This window comes from Sapajus apella, unplaced genomic scaffold (genome assembly GCF_009761245.1).
Source record: "Sapajus apella isolate SASKATOON/1434 unplaced genomic scaffold, GSC_monkey_1.0 scaffold37, whole genome shotgun sequence".
Classification (NCBI taxonomy): Eukaryota; Metazoa; Chordata; class Mammalia; order Primates; family Cebidae; genus Sapajus; species Sapajus apella.
Window position 1 is genome coordinate 13,073,498 of NW_022436977.1, and position 17,616 is coordinate 13,091,113.

The 17,616-nt window shown below is 38.3% G+C and overlaps 1 protein-coding gene across 9 annotated transcripts in view; it reads left to right on the plus strand.

Moving 5' to 3' along the window:
- Nucleotides 1-17,616, plus strand: part of MYO5A (myosin VA) — a 217,738-nt gene that overhangs the window by 187,864 nt on the left and 12,258 nt on the right. For 5 of the 9 annotated variants that reach the window (XM_032297418.1, XM_032297421.1, XM_032297419.1 and 2 more), the window contains 5 exons: nt 2,060-2,258; nt 4,585-4,659; nt 5,921-6,014; nt 11,906-12,052; nt 14,340-14,494. In XM_032297418.1, the coding sequence (XP_032153309.1) occupies nt 2,060-2,258; nt 4,585-4,659; nt 5,921-6,014; nt 11,906-12,052; nt 14,340-14,494 (670 nt within the window). The remainder of the gene's footprint in view (nt 1-2,059; nt 2,259-4,584; nt 4,660-5,920; nt 6,015-11,905; nt 12,053-14,339; nt 14,495-17,616) is intronic. The other 4 variants (XM_032297420.1, XM_032297424.1, XM_032297422.1 and 1 more) reach the window with 1 other exon arrangement.

A 17,616-nucleotide genomic window follows, 5' to 3' on the forward strand; every position in this document is an offset into this window, starting at 1 on the left:
GGGGAGATTAAGCCTTATTCCCTAGACAGTGGCTTCTCTAATCCTGTATCTTGATTTACAGAAGATATTATTTCCTTGTTGCATGTGGCCTCTCTTTTTTTTTTTTTTTTTTTTTTTTTTTTTTTAAGTCTGTCACCCAGGCTTGAGTGTAATAGCGTGATCATGACTTAATTAGCCTTCTCCTCCTGGGCTCAAACGATCCTCCTGCCTTAGCTTCCCAAGTAAGTGGGACCACAGGCATGTGCCACCACACTTAGCTAATTTTTTGATTTTTTGTAGAGACAGGGTCTCACCTCGTTGCCCAGGCTGGTACCAAACTCCTGGGCTCAAACAGTCCTGCCTTGGCCTCCCAAAGTGTTGGGATTACAGGCATGAGGCACTGTATCCAGCCTACATTCTTATATATTATTATCATGCTGTCTAAAAGCAAGATGAAATGCATGATTTGGCACTCTGTGGTTATTATGAAATTCAAATTTGTGAAACAGCAAATCAGGAGAGTTTCCTGCATTCCTATAGCTCAGAATAATTACCCAAACGCAACATGTTAAATATGGTCACGGGAGGGAAAATAAAATTGAAACAGCAGCACCTTTCTAAACAGACATTCATCTGCTCTAGTGATATTTGTCTTTAAAATCTCATTAAAATTCCATTTTAGTGATTAAATTTTAAAAATACTCAAAATGTTTCTTCAAGGGGCTTCTGCTTATTCTGCTTTGTTTATTCTTATCATTAACTCTTGTCATTAATTTTGGTGTGTTGCTGGTGCAGATCTTTTTGAAATTTTTTAATCACTAAAATATTTTTAGTCCACTGTTAACAGTTTGCTTACAGTGGTATCCGTAAGTTTTACCCAGAAGTTGGCAACCATGGACCTGGAATAAAAGAATGTCCTTTCTTTCTTCACATTATTTTAGTTCTTAACCATAACTTTGCATTTGGAAAAAGAGTGACTGTAGCAACAGGGGAACATGGCAAAGGAAGGATACTCGGAGTCTGGTGTTGTCACTTCCAGTGCCTAGTCTGTTCTGCGGGTACAGCTGGCTGTATGTTTGCTTGGAGAAGGAGTAATCGCTTTGTTGGTCCTATTAATATTTGTGTTCTAAAACCACATCTTGTTAGGATTCTGTTTCTGATATGTAAGTTTATGAGGAGAAAGAAGATGACAGATCTAAAATATATGTAGGAAATTTCAAAACTAATTGTATGGATTTGGGTAAATATGTATATAAGCCTTTCTTTCAGAATAGGAGTAGAATATAAAAATGGGACCCTGGTCCCACCCTCTGCCTGGAATTAGTAACTCTGTAGTTCAGATTCACATTTAGTTAGATTGGAAGTTTGTAATGTTGCCCTTTACAGTGCAGAGTTATTTTGTGGCAAAGTTGTACTACATTTGCCAATTTAAATGCTTATTTATAAATGCAAGGCAGATTAAAGTTGTATCTTTCAATTGATTTTTTTTTTTCGCATTCTCATTTCCTATGAACCTTTTTTTATTTTTATTTTTTGAAATGGAGTTTCACCCTTGTTACCCAGGCTGGAGTGCAATGGTGTGATCTTGTCTCACTGCAACCTCCCCTTCCTGGGTTCAAGTGATTCTCCTGCCTTAGCCTCCTGAGTAGCTGGGACTACAGGTGCCTGCCACCACACCCAGCTAATTTTTTGTATTTTTAGCAGAGACGGGGTTTCACCATGTTGGCCAGGCTGGTCTTGAACTGCTGACCTCAGGTGATCTGCCCGTCTAACGTGCTGGGATTACAGGCGTGAGCCCCCCCACACCTGGCCTCCTATGAACCTTTCAAAAGAATTAAAACTTTCCTGTTTCTTAGGGCCTCTTAGAACTTTATATAATGCAGGAAGACACAAATGTGAGAGCATCCGTTTCTATTTCTGCTTCTTGTTTTAGTTTCTTGACTTTAATCAAGTCAGAAGATACACAGATGCTAAAGAGTGTCTGCTTTTCCTACTCTTGCAAGTGAGCACGATGCCTTACACCCGTTAGGCAGGGACTTGGGGTGTCATCCCCCATCCTACCCATGTGTCCTCTCCTCAGGCTCCTGGAATCCCAGCTCCAGTCACAGAAGAGGAGCCATGAGAATGAGGCCGAGGCCCTCCGTGGGGAGATCCAGAGCCTGAAGGAGGAGAACAACCGACAGCAGCAGCTGCTGGCCCAGAACCTGCAGCTGCCCCCAGAGGCCCGCATTGAGGCCAGCCTGCAGCATGAGATCACCCGGCTGACCAACGAAAACTTGGTAAGGAGAGCTGCCGGGCCAACGTGCTCCTTAGCCTTACCCTGCTCAGCAGCCTAGTTTCTTTTTGATCAAACACAGCTTTTCCTTACTGGGAAAAACTCACCACTCTGTACTTATTACTCCTCATACTCCAGCAGAGACAGAGTAAGGAAAATACAAATATGTTGGTGGAAAGGAAAAAGGCAGGTACACAGGTTCTATTTCTCACAGAGGGCTGAATGCTCTTAGACCTGTCCTGGAGGCAGAGAGCCACCTGGCTGCAGGCTGAGCTTTTGATGGCCTCGAGGTTCACGTGATCTGCCTGCCCCACCTCAGATGCAGATCCCCTGCCATCCTAGGACGTTTATTGTTTGATTGTCACAACTGAGACTGGGGACAGGCTTCCTTTACCTTTGGTCCCCAAGCAGCCACTGAGGCACCCCTACTTATCTCTAGCAGATAAGTAGGTTTAGAGTTGAAGTTGAGAAAGGTGATTGGCAAAACCAAGCAGGGGTTTTTGGTTGCTGTTGGATGGAGCTCCCAGGTCAGGGAGGTGTGTGTTAGGATTCAGGTTTACATATTTTCTGTTATTTTCAACAAAACTTGTGCAATAAATGAGGAAATTATTTTCCTTGTCAGAGTCTAAACCCTGGCATGGAGTCCAAGTTTTTTCTTTTTTTTTCCTTGTTCCTTTTTTTTTTTTTTTTTTTTTTGCCGAAAATATTTTTTAAGGATTTTTTTTTTCAGCCACCAAATAACTTTTATTAACGGTTTTAAGTTTTTTTTTGACAAATATATTTACCATATTAAAAATCCTTGAAAAGTTGTAATTTCACATTTCTGTATAAAGTCCATATGGTAGTGCCAGCCCAATTTTGAGAAAAGTTGTTTATGATTGGTGGTGATTTGTGTCTTTTTTAAATTAACATTTTTTATGACCTATAATAAAACAGTATGAATTTTCTCTGAAGATTTAACAATCTGAATTATCCCTCTATTACTCCATTAGCGATAATTTAGATTACAAATAGTTTTCTAGTGTCAATTTGTTCAACTATCTTTTATATTAATTAGAAGCAAAGCACAAAGGTATTCTTTTCACGGTCTGTATGTGGCTCCATTGTGGGAATGAGGGAGGAGGGTGAGGGCAGTGTGTGGGCTCTTTCCAAAGTGACTGAAATCACACTAATTTGTGGGGAAATTTTTCTGAATCACAAAGTATTTTTGAAGTGTCATTTTACTATGCTCAAGTATATTGTTGCTTAAATTAAACTAACAATGCTTCGATGACTAAGTATTGCTAAATATACTAAATAATGTATGAGTTGATTGATCAGCATACAAATTCTGTGCTTTAAATTATTGTTGTAAAATACAAGGTGAAATAAAGATGCTTCTGGGTGGCAGATTTCCAGGGTTTTTTTCACTAATTTGATCTGACATTTCTCTTGCAACCTTGTTTGCAATATTAATTTTCTTGGGAATTTTTCATGCTAATAGAAAAAATAGGCTAAGCCCCTATATTCTAAGCTAATAGAGTCCAGTTAATGAGTTTGAGTTTGGGGAAAACCCTTTGTAGGTCAGCTGCTTCTCCTGCCATTATACTGACTACTAATTCTGGAGGATGGATTCAAACACAAGTACAGGAAATGATACATGTTTTCAAAATCACTGTTTTCTCAATCTTGATTATGCATTTCTATAAGAAACACTTGAGCAGGAGATTAAAGCCCAGCAGGAGACCTGGACTTAGTGTTCATGAAACTCTACCTTGCCCACCTACCTAACACCAACACAAACATAAAATGATTTTTCTACCTCCTTTTGTGAACAGGCTTCACAGGCCTCCCCCGTGCTGTCTTTCAGCAAAGGAAGATGCACAGCTTCCCACCAGCCTTTCCAACTTCATGAGCTAACATTGCCATTATTCTCACTTTCATTATATTTGCCTCCCCTATTCTTGCCACTGCTGCTGGCAGCAAAAAAAAAAAAAAAAAAAAAAAAGGTGCAGCAACTTGTGAGCATCATGTGTGGGGGAGGCTGGGAGTGAAAAGGCAGGAGGTTGGAGGAGGGAAATGACAGCCTTATCTGGGCCTGCTAAGTGATGGCATCCTGGCCACAGCATATTTCCTCTGATCACACAAGAAACATCTATCTGTACCTATATAATTAGACTCATCTATACTAGAAAGATAAAAGGGTAATGGAAGGTGACAAATCAGAGCCTTTCAAGTGTATATAGCTTCACGATTTGTGTTTTAAAATATTTTAAAATTGATTTTGCTGAAACATAGCATTCCCCTCAGACGCAGACAAAAATAAATGTCCATTGTGCCTGTTTTTTCAGTATTTTGAGGAATTATATGCAGATGACCCTAAGAAGTATCAATCATATCGGATTTCCCTTTACAAACGGATGATTGTATGTAAAACCATAGTGCTTTTCTGCTGTCTTCCTCGCTACTTCTAGCCCTGTATAACTGAAGAGTACGCTGCTGCCTGCCCACTCCCAGGAAGTCTCTTCAAAAACTTTCACGAAACCTGTTTCTCCCCACAGCTGTCTTTTAGCCAGTGGTGTCACATCTATCAGTGTCCTAGTACATTGTCATGTTTGGTTTGTTATTAACACGAGGCTTACAGTGTGATGGAAGCAAAATGTGGTTTGAAAGATCACATAAACTCCAAGAAGCACAACTTAACACTTTGAAGATATAGCAGCTATTCCCTTGAATGGGTGGCCTGGTATCTAAATCTAGTCCTGTCTAAACTGGAGAATGAATATTTGTATTTGGAATGCCTTTCTTTTCCATAATCTGAATAACAAACCACACACATCACTGACTCAGAGCCCTTCTAAGCTCTTTCTGAACCTACTGTTGTCCACTTTATTTTTGATTATTGAGTTTTTAACCATGCATCTCATTTGAGTAGATTCTTTGTTAAATAGCCAAAAATTATGGACTTTTCCTACCTTCCTCCTTAAGCGTACTGCTTCTGTTTTCTCTCTTTGCATAAAGCATTCATAATTACCCCTTTCTTCTGTATAAGCAAAATTATATCACCTGCAAGATTTTATAGATGCCTATGCCACCTGCCATTTTGGTTCCTAGGCAGGCAGACCACTCTTTATCCTGTTCTTTGTGATTGTTTTTTTCAACTTATCTCTTAATTTCCAAAACTTCTGAACTTTTCTTAAGTTTCAGGGCAAATTTTAGGGTGGCTCTCATAGAGACAGTGCTTCACACATGGACAGTGTCAGTTCCTACCTAAGTTCAACCATTCTTAAAGCTTCCCACAAACCTTTCCATGCATTCATCAACATTTATTTTTGCCTAGTCAGTCCTCCTTTAAAAGAAAGCATTCTCCTGGAATAACAATACATTTTACAAGTATTCAGTTGATTTTCCCACATAGAGTCTACTGGAAAGACTCTGCAGTGGGCCTGCTGTCCATCACGCTGTAAAGGATTTTACTGCGTTGTATATTTTAACATTTGGCTTTTATTGTAGCTGCATTTCCCATGCCTGCCAATTTTAGCCAGGTGGTGGCTCCACCAATGATCTTTTCTGGAGCTTTTATGTAAAACTAACAGTGTTGTTTCGGTGATATTGTGTCTGTTTTCCCTTGATGCATTTTAGAAGGCCTGTTTCGATCTTTCTGATATATTTCTTTTTGATCTTTAGGATTTGATGGAACAACTTGAAAAACAGGATAAGACGGTCCGTAAACTGAAAAAACAACTGAAAGTATTTGCCAAAAAAATTGGTGAACTAGAAGGTATTTAAACATGTTTTTCAGACAGTTGCTGAGTTTTGATTGAAGTCTTGGCCTAAAGACTCATCTTTAGGCTATATGAGTGGCCTAATAGTGGTTTGCATGCAAATATTAGTGATAATAACAAAAAAATGACTTTTGGCAAACTAATCTCTGTTGAGTAGAAATTTACATTTCTAGATGAGAAAAAATGTTCCTTTCATGATAGTAAAATTTACAGATTTTATTCTGTAAGCATCTAATGAATATCTTCTATATGCCAGACAATGTGCTAGGCAGTATAGCACAGGGGTTTATAGTATGGATTCTGGAGTCAAGCTTCTTGAATTCAAATCCTAGCTCTTCTACTTATTAATCATATGATATTGGGCAAGTTTCTGAACCTCTGTATCCCTCTGTTTTCCCATCTGTTAAATGAAAATGATAATAGCATCCATCTGACTTGGTTTATAAGGATTGAATGAGCTATTAGGTTGGTCCAAAGGCAATTACATTTAATGGCAAAAACCACAAATGCCTTTGTATCAACCTAATAAGTATATTATACTTAGAAGAATTTGCGATACATAGTAAAAATGCTTCATAAACTTAGTTATTACTTATTACTATTATTCTTAGTATTAGGGATACTAGGACGAGTATGACAGGAGTCTGTCCTCAAAGAACTTATAGTCTAATGGAGGAAAAAAAGAGAAGTAAATGAGAAAAATATGAATTATGATAAGATTTTTAAAACATCTCACGAAATCTATACTTGGTTATTCTTGAGAAATAACCAAATATCAGTTGTTATTATTTATATACAAATGAATCTCATCTTTTATATTAGTATGTTTATTCGTTAAGAGTTGTAGGTACAGGGATCTAGCAGTGAACAAGACTAAAGTCAAATTCTTTTTTTTTTTTTTTTGAGACAGAGTCTTGCTCTGTTGCCCAGGCTGGAGTGCAGTAGCGCAATCTCAGCTCACTGCAACCTCCACCTTCCGGGTTCAAGCGATTGTCCTGCTTCAGCCTCCTGAGTAGCTGGGATTACAGGTGCACACCACCACGCCCAGCTAATTTTTGTATTTTTAGTAGAGATGGGGTTTCACCATGTTGGCCAAGCTGGTCTCAAACTCCTGACCTTGTGATCTGCCCACCTTGGCCTCCCAAAGTGCTGGAATTACAGGTGTGAGCCACGCACCCAGCCTAAAGCCAAATTCTAAGCTTATTTCAATGTTCTCATTGCTCAAGGGATTTTGAGATACTCCATGGAATTGCCTTCAAATTGTGTGAACTGTTAATAATTTCCTCTCATTGTCATTCTGCATTTAATTCTTGCTTGGTTCAAACAGTGAAGATTCCCCATCACTGAGGATGTTCAAAAGAATCTGTAATGATTTAACTCTAAGTGTGGTTTTCATTCCTCCAACGTGCCAGGCCTTGTCATAACTGCTCCTTCTGTTTAGCCATCTTGCTTCTCCTGGTTAAGTCCTGCTCAGCCTTTGAAACCAGAGTCATAAGTCACATCCTTAAGAGCAGCTTTTCCTTATTACCCAGACAGACATTATGGTTCTGCCCTCTGTGTACCACAGTTTGGCTGACATCTTTTATGGTCTTCACTATGTCATATTTTTAGCAATTTTTCTGTTTGAATTACTGGTTTCCATAGTAGACTCTGAGCTTCTTGAGCATAGGAAACATCTCTATTTCCCTTTGCTTTCACACCACCTAGCATAGTGTCTGACTTATCACACAATCATTCCATAAATGTTTGTTGAGTGATTAAGTTTCAGAAATATTCAGAACATGGTAACATGGACATTTACTTTGTAAAGGATATTACTCCCTTGGATGTACAAATACTGAAATATTTCTAAACAAATATTTGTTTAGAAATCAGAAAGATTATTCTGTAGTCATACTTTATATATAATCCTTTAGCACTACATGAGTCATATATTACATTAAAACTTGAGCCTCCAAATCACACACTCACACACACTATGTGAGTGTGTGAGCTATGTCTATTAGCAGAACTTAAAAATCTTTATTCAGAGAACTTTTTGCACTTAACCCTGCACTAATTATATCATGAGATGATAATCAGATAGCAGAGTATTTGCTTGGAAAAAAACACATTTTAAGTGTGTTAACTAGTGAGATTCTTTGTGTAATTCCTAATGATTCCTTTGCCATACTTTAGTAAAGTTTGATAAACAGAAAAGCCATTTATTATTTTATATAATTTTTATTAGTTTTCTTTGATATGTATATTTTTTAATTGAAGAGACAGGTTAGACCATTTTAAGATATTACTAATCTTAAGCCGTGTCAATCAGAAATCAACCTCATCAGTTAAACTATCAGACAGCCATCAAGCTATAAGTAGCATTTGAAAATAGCGATTCATAGATCAAACAAAAAAAGACATTATAATACTTCTTAAGAATTGAGTTATAGGACCAGGTGCAGTGGCTCTAAGCACTTTGGGAGACCTAGGTGGGCAGACCACAAGGTCGGGAGATTGAGATCATCCTGGCTAACACATCTATACTATATAGATGTGTTATATAGTGAACACATATATATGTGAAACCCCATCTATACTAAAAAATACAAAAAGAAAAAAAAGGAAGAGTGATATTTTGAATTAAGTGATACATATCTAGAGAATGAAATGAAATAGATTTATGTGACTTGGGCACTTGAGTATAGTGTCCCTGCTTCTACCCCAAATAAAGAGAATCAAGGTGACACTTTTCATCCTTGTATCTCTGTGTTACACAGAAAATACAGGCATCATCTAATAACTAAACGTTGTCTTATGCTTTTCTTTAAATGTATTCCAACACACTTAAATCCTTTTGGTTCAAAATAGCACAACTCTTGCCTCTTCCTGCAATCTACATTTAATTAAGGAGACTTTTTTAAAAGCCAACAGAGACTTTTAAAAAATTGCTAGCATATATACTTTTTAGCAAAAACTATAGCTAAATGGAGAGTGTTTCAAAATTTGATCTGCTTTGTGCTATATTTTCATTCGGGGGTGACTGTTCCATCTTAATTTTCATAGAATCAAGAAATTTAGACATGAAAGGATTCTAGAAGTCAACTGGTTATTTCATGAGAGGAAAAAACTAAGGTCTGTAAGTGACCCACAGTCACAGCAGGTGAGATGGTAGGACTGGAGCACACACCTAAGGTCCACTAATTTCCTAGTTGCCTCTTTATTTATTTATTTTTGAGGCGGAGTTTTGCTTTTGTCACCCAGGCAGGAATGCAATGGCACAATCTCGGCTGACTGCAACCTCTTCCTCCCCGGTTCAAGCGATTCTCCTGCCTCAGCCTCCCAAGTAGCTGGGATTACAGGCATGTGCCACCATGCCCGGCTAATGTTTTCTACTTTTAGTAGAGTTAGGGTTTCACCATGTTGGCCAGGCTGGTCTTGAACCCACCTCAAGTGATCGGCCCACCTTGGCCTCCCAAAGTGCTGGGAATACAGGCATGAGCCACTGCACCTGGCCCTCCAGCCTCTTTATAAGATCACTAATCTCATCCATAAGGACAGAGCGCTTATGGCCTAATCACTTCCTAAAGGTCCCACCTCTTAATACTGTTGCATTAAAGATGAGTTTCCCATGGGAGGGAATGCAAACATTCAATCCGTAGCAACCACCAAGGTCTCTTGAGTGTTTGAAAACTACGGTGGTGTCCTGCCTTATCTCTTTGAGGTACCATATTTGCCTGATGCTACGTAAAGGTTGACATTTTATTTTAATTAGTAGTTAATATTGCTAAATCTATCAAGGTTATGTTGAACTGACATCTATATTTTATTTGTGAGCTTTGCAAAGACTTAAGTCCCCAGGGGGAATTCAGAGGCAGGGAGAAAATTTTTATTGAGAGTATGGCAAATTTTATCTGACATTTTTATATAGCACCAAAAATATCCTGGTTAGAGATTTTGCAAAAGGAAGGTGAAGCTTTTTTTTAAAAAACAGAAACTTTCTTAGTAAAAATATCCATCGTATTTCACAAATTCTGAGATGCACAGTGTTTCCCATGTCTTAACAGTTGTTGATGGGTTATAGTTCAGTTGGCATTTTAAAAAATTAGTGTTATATAAAATACTGTATTTTATAACTGGTAGAATCATAGATTTGATAAATCAGTCGGTTTAAAATATGTTCCTTGGGTTACATGGAGTCCAAATATGTGTAATTATTGATAAACCTAGTATGTTGAACTTGTTTTCACTCCAGTTTCCCTTTTTTGAAATTGTATGTGCGGCTTAAAGTTACTAGTGACACAGACGACAGGGGTTTTATTATTTTGTTTTTTACATGCAGCAGCAGGCTTATGATTCACTGTGTGCTGCTTCAGAGGTCCTTGTGGTGTTGTATTTAAACTGACACCAGAAATAGTTTATGTAAAACCACACAGTTTGAATCACTTCTTTTCTTGTATGGAAGAATACACTTTACAGTTAGTCCCGTGACTTTCAGACTGGATCATGCTTATGAAAAACTAGATTATGGGAGACGGCCATAGCCCTGAACTGTCCAATCACAATCTGACCACTCTTTAGATATCATAGTGTTGCTGGATGGTGGTGACTTCACCTACACCAGATTTCAGCGCTGATAGTCCCAGTGTGTGCTGCTACAGCATGAGGTGGACGGTGTGTCACCAAGGCTCCGTGCCACATAAGCAAGAGCACTGGCAGGTACTGATGTTCTCTGTGATAACCTCTTCCTGCAGAACTAGCTTCTCAGAACTAACCCAGGAAATTGCCCAAAATGACACCAGAAACACTACTGACACCTCGTGGAGTCAGCAACATTAAACTTTCTAATGTTTTTGCATCTGATCTGCATTTTGTTTGACAGCAATCTCAGAATTTAAACTTAATCTGCGCTTAAATCTCTTAACCACTCTCCCTCCCTGTAGAGAAAAGGATAAAAAAACCTGGTTACTAGCATATATCTCCACAGTGGCTGATAACTCATGTGTCTCTTTACTTTTCGTTGCATTTCCCATTCAAGTCTCAATTGTGAGATGAAATTGGAGACTTTTTGTTTTTACTTTTAGCATAATTCTTCTCTAGCTGCTGCCCTTGACAATAGTGACCATCTTTAACATCTGAAAGCATTGTAAACCAGTGGTTGTACTTCATTGATTGCAACTTCATAGTAGAATTTTTAACATTCTATTTAAAAAATAATAATAACATTTAGGAAATCATACTACATAGAGATAGTTTATCTGCTTGCGATTTGTCTGGGAATGAGGTGGCAGGAGAAAATTAGGTCTTTGCCATATGAGGCCTTTGTGAAAAATAATACATTTTGCATCAAGTGGTATGAAGAAACGCTCTTCTACCAGCTATCTGCAGGTGCTTTGAACTGATTGTAATGATACATTTAAAGTAAATGTTCTTTTGCTTTTAATGACTGAAGTCATTGAGCCAAGGGCAAGGGGGAATTGTTTCTGTTCCTGCTGCCCCTTTGTAGGATATTGATTATTTCTCCCGTGAATAAAGTCAAAATATGTTTGACCATTTCTGATTAGTATCAGTTAACAAATATGTTAAACCACTTATTTTTTGGACATTTAATCTTATTAAAAATAAACCTTATTACATTAAAAAAAGGTTTTGAATCACATAAGGTTATTTGATGTTAATTTATGGTTAGGTAGGAGTGGCTTTCAGAGTAAGATTACCATATAATTTTGCCATCTGTTTGACTAATTTGAACAGAAAAAACAAACATTTTAAGAGGAGGCAATTAAGTGGCAAATATGGCAAGTTTCAGTTGTTGTAGAGTGCATTCAAAATTATAGGAACTTGGAGGCCTCTCAGCTTTTCTATGTGGAAAACATTTTCTCCTTCTTTCTTACTTCTCATCAAGTGGGCCAGATGGAGAACATATCTCCAGGACAGATCATTGATGAACCCATTCGACCAGTCAACATTCCCAGGAAAGAAAAGGATTTCCAAGGAATGCTGGAATACAAGAAGGAGGATGAGCAAAAACTTGTTAAGAACCTGATTCTGGGCAAGTATTTTCTGCATTGGATAAAAGTTATTTCTGGCACATAGGTCAGTGGTGGGAAAAATTAGTCACTAATTTTTGTAATATTCAACATAGGTTTCATTAGTCCTCATCACGTACCATGTATTCTAGTGCTGCAGTAGTGTCCTGACCATACCAAGCACTTTCAGTCCAACTGCTGGGACACGTGCCTCAGACCCACCTACAAGGATTGCTCTAGATCAGGTCTTCTCAACCCTGGCTGCACATTAGAATCACCTGGAAGCTTTGAACCATACTGATGTATTTCTCCCTCCTGCCCAGTTAAATCAAAATCTTTGCCTAGCAATGTCTAGTACTTTTTTAAAAAACCCCTCAAGGCCAGCCTTGGCAACATAGCAAGACAGCATCTCTCAAAAAAAAAAAAAAAAAAAAAAAATTGGCCAGGTGTGGTGGTGCATGCCTGTAGTCCTAGATGCTCAAGAGGCTGAGGTGGGAGGATCACTTAAGTCCAGGAGTTCAAGACTACAGTGAACTGTGATTACACCACAGCACTCCAGCCTGGGCTACAGAGCAAGAGTCTGTCTCAAATATAAAAATAAAAAACTTCTCAAGGGATTCTTAAGTGTAACCATGGTTGAGCACAACTTCTGTAGGCCATTTAGGTTCCTAAATTTCAGTGTTTCCTTAATCACCTAGAAAGGTTTGCAACTAATTAGGTCAAGGACAACAGCATAATAATAGGGAAGAAACAAAAGAAAAAGAAACAAGGAAAAGATTCTAACAAAGGAAGAAATGGACAGAACAAATGAGATGGGAGTAGAAGAAGCATTTCAGAGCAGCACACTGCCTTTAAGATTGGGTCTGAGCCTGCTGGCTTTGCAAGAAGACTTTTTAGAGGGTGCTGGTGAATGACTAGCGTGCACACTGTAAGTTGTGAAGCGAAAATCCTAAAAACCTCTCCTTTCAGCCTTTGCACAGCATTCCTCCTGCCAGGTGCTTGGGTGACAGCAACGTGATTGGCACTTATATCTGATTGAATGTTCCTAGCATTAAACTTAGTACTATATATAGGTGCAGAGTTGCTTAAGTTTCAACATGAATTTCATTTAGCAAAAATGTTAAGGAGTCACTGGTTTTTAAAAATAGAATTAACAGATTTATCAATTCAGCAAATGTTTAATGAACTCTTATCATGTGCCAAGCATTTTCTAGGTAATGAGCAAAGTGAAGTACCCATTCTCACAGAGTTTACATTCCAGGGGAGAAATAAAGAAAAGAAACAAATATAGGATGTGATGGAGTAAAAAGAAGAAAGAGTGAAGGCAGGTGTACTGGTTTATGTAAAATTTTCAGGAAACACTCTTTGGTAAGGTGATCTTTGGACATACACCAAAGGAAGTAAATGAACAGGTCATGCTAATATCTAAAGAAAGAACATTCAAGGCAGAAAAATAATAAGCATGTAGGCCCTGGGCAGGGAGCATACCTGGCATGTTCAACCAACAACAAGGAGACCCATTTGACTGGAGCAGAGTGAGCTGGAGTGAGGAAGGGAATATGGACTATGGTAAGGATTTTGGCTTTTATAAATGCACGAGATGAGAAGCTGCATGGAGGATCCTCAGAATAAGAGTAACATCATCTGACCAATATGTTCCAAAAGAATGGCTCTGACTGTTGTATGGAAAATGCACTACTGGGGAGCGAGTGATGAATGAAGGAGGCAAGTTAGGGAGCTATTGCAGCAGCCCAGCAGGAGATGACGGTGGCCTCCATGGGATGTCTGTAGCTGGTAGACAGTGAAAAGTAGTTGGATTTGGACATATTTTGTATATAGAGCCAACAGGATTTGTTGATGGATTGGATATGTGGTATGAGAAAAGAAAGGAGTCAAAAATGAACATGAGGCTTATAACCTAGGATACTAAAAGACTGGAGCTGCCACTCATTTACTAAGATGGGGACAACTTCCAAAAAAGTAGGTTCCATAGGGAAGCAAGAGATGGGTTTGGTAGAGGCTTAGTTTCATGTGCCTGAGAAGAGAGGTCAAGAAGGCAATTGATAGTGAGACTGGAGTTCAAGGGGAAAGTCAGCACAGGAGATATCAGTTTGGGAGTTGTCACTATATAGACATGCCCCACACTCTAGAATTTTTCTACTTAATGAGCTATTAAAATACCCTTTTTATATTACCTGTTTACCTTGAATGATTGAATTCTTACATGACAACTGTGCTTTTATATCTCACAATGCATGCCTTACAAAAATTATCCATGTTATATAAAATTATTATTTTTTCTTTTTTTAGAACTGAAGCCACGTGGTGTAGCAGTCAATTTGATTCCAGGATTACCGGCATATATCCTGTTTATGTGTGTTCGACATGCTGACTACCTGAATGATGATCAGAAAGTAAGGTCGCTGCTAACATCAACAATTAACAGCATCAAAAAAGTATTGAAGGTCAGTTCATGTTCAACAAAATTCTCGTTATGAATTGTTAAAGATGACAGAATCTGCACTGATTGCTTTTCCTTCCTTAGACTTTAGCTAAGTTGCTTGTTATGAACACTTTCCAGTTTTTATTTACTTATCTATCTATTTTGATACAGGGTCTTGCTATGTCACCTAGGCTGGCATGCAGTAGTGCAATCTCAGCTCACTGCAGCCCTGGTGCAATCCCAGCCTCAAGCAATCCTCTCAGCTCAGCCTCCCAAGTATCTGAGACCACTGTTGTACGCCACCACACCCAGCTAATTTGTTATGTTTTTTAGAGACAGGGTCTCAGTGTTTTGCCCAGGCTGGTCTCCAGTTCCTGTGTTCCAGTGATCCTCCACCTTCAGCTTCCCAAAGTACTGAGATTACAGGCATGAGCCACTGCACACAGCCACTTTTCAGTCTTGAGTGAAAACTTCTACTGGGAGAAACATTCTTCCTTGAACATGTGTATCTGCCTTCTTTCAAAACAGGGTTTAAGTTGAACGGTAATCAAAATTAACTTGGCATAACTGCATTTAACTGTCCTGTATACTAAGTTTATTCATGAACAGATATAGTTTGATGTTTTACTTAGAACTAAATTAAAAATATTTAGTAGAATCCACGTATACAGGAAATGTAATACTGAAATTAAAATAAATGTTAAATAAGTTTAAGACATGGCTCTTTCATATAAAAAGAGGTCTGATAAAACATTAAAATTTTTCTTCCAACTTTTTCTCCACCTCACCCCATAAGTTTCCCTGTTACCTAAAATGTGAGGTTCCATGTGGGAAGCAACACACAGATGCTAATCAGAGAAGAGAGACTTGGAAAAGATAGCAAAGTTACATAACTGAGCAGAAAGCCTACACAACTCGGTAGTCACTGAGTCACCTTGCATAATCCCCCTCTTGACTCCAGAGAAACAGTGAGCACAGGCTTAGTTTTAACTCAGTGTTGTTGTGAGGAGCTCAGGTCATGTGCTGCAAGTCCTTTGCTTTCTGATTATCGAACTTAATGAGAACTTTTAGGGTAAAGATAAGTGGATAGCCAGCATGCCCAGTGGACTCTTTCAAATGCAAGACTTCTTTTATGAACTTTAAAAAAAATTAGGTAAAACATATATAACATAAAATTTACCATATTCACCTTTTCAAGTGTTCAGCTATGTAGCATTGTGTTCACACTGTTGTACAGGCATCACCACCATCCATCTCCAGAGCTTTTCATCCTCACCATACTGAAATGCAGTACCCGTTAAATACTAACTCCCCATTCCTCCCTCCTGCAGCCCTGGAGGGTGAACTTTTGACAGATGCTGGTTCTCTGTCAGTCCCTACTGTGCAGATACTTTCTGTCGTTAACACTCTACAGTGGTTACTGAAGCATGGAGTTTCTGAAGATTGAGTATTTAAAACTTGATGAATGTTTTCCAGACATAAATCATTTTATTTTTAGTGTGTTGATGCAGTTTGCACTTAGATAAACTACAAGTTTTGCTACCTTTTAGGCCAGTTCCTAGAGAGAAAAAAAAGTGAATCATAAAGTTTTCTTTCTGTCATCACAATTGCAAGAAGATACTTAACTGGTTTGACTATCATACCAAATCGTGTAAAGATTAAAAATGAGTGGGTACTAGAACATAACACTGTTTAATACCATTTTAAGTTAATGTGAATTCGTCCCACATCCCAGTTTTGAATTGTGTATTTGTCTTGCATACCTGTTTCAACTTTGGCAACTGTTTTTTTGCCATCAGCCCTACACAGCGTAACTAGTCAAAGATACATAGAGAATCCATACAGTTTTTAGCTTATGATAATTTCTGATAAAAACTGCAAATAGCTTTGAATTCAACTTGTTTTCTCTATGAGATAGAGTAAGAACTAACATGGATTTATTAATTTTGATCAAATACAGCTTGTTTATTATAGAAAATATTACTTTGATAAACTCAATCTGGTAACCTCTTAGGTAAAGAGTTGGCATTCAATTTTAATATTTTTTTAATCTCCAAAGAAGTAAATGTTCTTTCATTTTGAAGTAATATAGAGTATCTCATTTTCATGAGGACAGCAGACACCCTTAGTGTTCAAATTATATTTGTTGAGTTATATTGTTTAAAAGTGGGCTGGGTGCTGTGGCTCATGCCTGTAATCCCAGCACTTTTGAGAGGCATAGGCAGGAGGATTGCTTGAGTCCAACTCTGACAACATTGCGAGACCCTGTCTCTACAAAAAATTTAAAAATTAGCCAAGCATGGTGCCATGTTCATTTAGTCCCAGCTACTGGGGAAACTGAGGTAGGAGGATCACTCGAGCCTGGGAGGTCAAAGCTGCAGCGAGCCATGGTCATGGCAGTGCTCTCCAGCCTGGATGACAGACAGAATGAGTCGCTGTCTCAAAAAAAAAAAAAAAAAAAAAAAAAAAAGCAGCTTAGCAAAGGCTGGAGCTCACTAATGAAAACAGATGCCAAATTATTTCTATAATGAAGTCTTCTCCTTAGGTTTTAATCACCTTTATCTGGTAACTCTTTAGTATAGGTGCAGTTACATCCATCTGAGGCTATTCTGAAGATCTCTGCAGTTTGATTTGTGTAGAGGTCAGTGAAGACAGTCTAGATTGGTGCTTTAGCGACACTCTCCCACAGCCCAACAGTGACCAGCACAGTTTCCCAACCTGCTTTCATTGTCTTTGCCAGCTTATCTCAGAGCTTCCACTAGGAACAGTTGTAATCCAGATTTTTGGAAGAGGCAGAGTTATTTTTGGTCAGATCTGCGCTTCAGCTATAGGATGATTTTCTGTGTTTGGGAATGTAATAAAATTTTATTTACTGGCAGTCCTCCTTCACTGGAAGACTACATAGCTGGGTCTTTCAGATATTTACTTAGTGAGAAAATCAGGACCTGAACTCAGTCATTCTGTCTCAGCTTAAAAGACTTAGTTAGATTCGATATCCTCTAGGATTTTTTTCTTAAAATCTTTTTAGGGGAATATTCTACAAAATTTAAGGGTGTTGGCCGGGCGTGGTAGCTCACGCTTATAATCCAAGCATTTTGGAGGCCAAGGCGGGTGGATCACCTAAGGTCAGGAGTTCAAGGCCAG